The 2379-nt window shown below is 38.5% G+C and overlaps 1 protein-coding gene across 1 annotated transcript; it reads right to left on the bottom strand.

Annotated features, from left to right (window-relative positions):
* Positions 1 to 754: 754 nt before the first annotated feature.
* LOC122640534 (acyl carrier protein 1, mitochondrial-like) lies at positions 755 to 1309 on the bottom strand. The gene has a single exon (XM_043833756.1). It carries the CDS (start codon positions 1257 to 1259, stop codon positions 879 to 881), a length of 381 nt encoding a protein of 126 aa, XP_043689691.1. The 5' UTR covers positions 1260 to 1309; the 3' UTR covers positions 755 to 878.
* Between the last annotated feature and the right edge of the window lie 1070 nt (positions 1310 to 2379).

Raw genomic sequence — 2379 nt, 5'->3', positions numbered from 1 at the left:
GTTCAATTGTGATTAGACGAAATTTGAGCTCTATGTCAATTTTGTAAAGAATTTACAAATGTTTTTTTTTTAAACATATTATTATTTATTTATTAATCATGTTTGAAAATTATTTGTCAAAAGATTTATGTCCAACCTGTGCCCAAGATTCTCTGATAAAGCTGATACGACAAAGTAGGGTTTTTGACGATGTTCATGTTCCATACCCAAAAGTCCATTATGTGATATTGTTGAGTGGAAGGACTTTAACATAATTATTTCTATCACTTTAGAGGGGTTTTAGTTATTCCCATTTATGAGTGCATGTGCTTATTGGTAAATAATTGTAACTCAAGCAGCTGATGGAACCAGAGGCATTCCAATCAATTGTCCACAGAACATATATGTTTATAGTTTTACAAATTTTATAAGGGAAATTTACACATACCACCCCTGAGGTTTGACGAAAGGATATTTTCACCCCCCAGTTTTGGAAAATTCTACGTACCCCCCTGAGGTTTGTAAATGGTAACAAATAAGCCCATTCCGTCAGTTCATGATTAACAGTGTTAAAAATAAGAGGTGAACTGATGGAATTGCCCTTACAAAAAAATAAAATAAAATAAACACCTGCAACTCATCTTCCCCAATCGATTTTGGGGAAAATGAGTTGCAGGTTTCAAAACCCTTTCAACTCTTAAGGAATTTATCAAAAGTGTTTTAGCTTGAAACATGAGAAATCCAAGAAAATATATAGTTTATCAACAATGACTTACAATATCAAATGGATCAAAATTATTTTTCTATCCACCACGAATATCAGATTCCTACAACTACTCAACAAAGTTGAGCAAAAACGGATGATCCAATCATTACATTCTGGACACAATAACCTAGAACTAGCAAGCCATTGAATGGTTTGCAATATACTCAATAGCGAGGGGGCAGGAATTAATTTTATTAGCCTCCTTATCTGGAATCTCTAGCTTGAACTCCTCCTCTAAAGCCATTACAATTTCAACAGTATCCAAGCTATCCAAGCCTAGATCTTTCTCGAAATGGACATCAGGGGTAACCTTAGAAGGATCGACCTTGGGGAAGCACTTGACAACATCGAGAACTCTCTTGATCACTTCTTCCCTCTCGAGATGATTGTCTCCATGGGATGACATCGACCGAATGGAGTTGCAGAGATTCCATGCCTGAGATCCCAATCGATCTAGTGCCGCAGTTTGAACTGGGACTCGAATGTGGCGGAGAATCGCAACTCTCAGAGCCATCTCTCTCTCGCTCTCTCTGGCTCTCGCTCTCGTTCACGCCCTTGATCTTGACCCCCTTAAGGAATTTAGGGTTTCAAATTGGGAAAAAATCCCAAATCAAAACCCTTTTGCGCATCAAAGTTTTGATACCCAACCCGACCGATTCTTGACTGGAATCCAAGAGAGGGAAAGGCAGAATGACATCAGACGTTGAAAGGGTTGAAGGGGTTTTGAAATCTGCAACCCATCTTCCCCAAAATCGATTGGGGAAGATGAGTTGCAGGTGTTTTTTTTTTTTTTTTTTTTTCTTTCTTGTAAGGGCAATTCCGTTAGTTCAAGTCTAATTTTTAACAGTGTTAGTCATGAACTGACGGAATGGGCTTATTTGTTATTATTTGCAAACCTCAGGGGGGTACGTAGAATTTTTCAAAACTGAAGGGTGAAAATATCCTTTTGTCAAACCTCAATGGTGGTATGTGTAAATTTTCCATTTAATAACTAAATATGTAACAGTTCATAAAGAACAAGTTGTTCTTCATCACAATATTGTATAGACTCTCCTATCTTTTCATTAATATATTTTATTTTCTCACAAAAAAAAATAATAATATTGTAACTCCTTAAAGTGAGATTTTTAAATAATTACTTTTATTTATACATGTTGATTTTGACACAACTAAGTAAATCTTAATTGGATCACCCAATATGATCCTACCCTTTGGCATGTGATCCATTTACATATTAGGGTTCTCAATGTATAAATATACAACCACGGGTGGAGGCATGGAGGCTATTAGCTCACACACACGGACCGAGATCCTCTCCAGCGCACTTGTGCGTCGGACGGTGTCCAATGCATATCGTGCGGCTGGGGGGCTTTGATCCACACCACCGCACACATCCCGGTGCAGTGGCATGTGGATCGAGGCCTCCCCAACCGGACGATGTGTGCTAGACATCGTCCCGCGTGGGAGAGGATTTCAATCCTCACACACACACACACTCTATGATCCTACTACTTGGTATGTGATCCCTCACACATATCTTTCTCTCTCCTCTTCCACATTGTCTACCTTGTGATAATTAGGGTTTTGAACCATTGAGTGGGAGGACCGAAGGATTGTTTTTGCTGTTCATGATC

Source organism: Telopea speciosissima, chromosome 9, assembly GCF_018873765.1.
Source record: "Telopea speciosissima isolate NSW1024214 ecotype Mountain lineage chromosome 9, Tspe_v1, whole genome shotgun sequence".
NCBI lineage: Eukaryota > Viridiplantae > Streptophyta > Magnoliopsida > Proteales > Proteaceae > Telopea > Telopea speciosissima.
The sequence above is the reverse complement of the archived record's forward strand: the minus strand, read 5'-3'. Positions and strand labels throughout refer to the sequence as shown.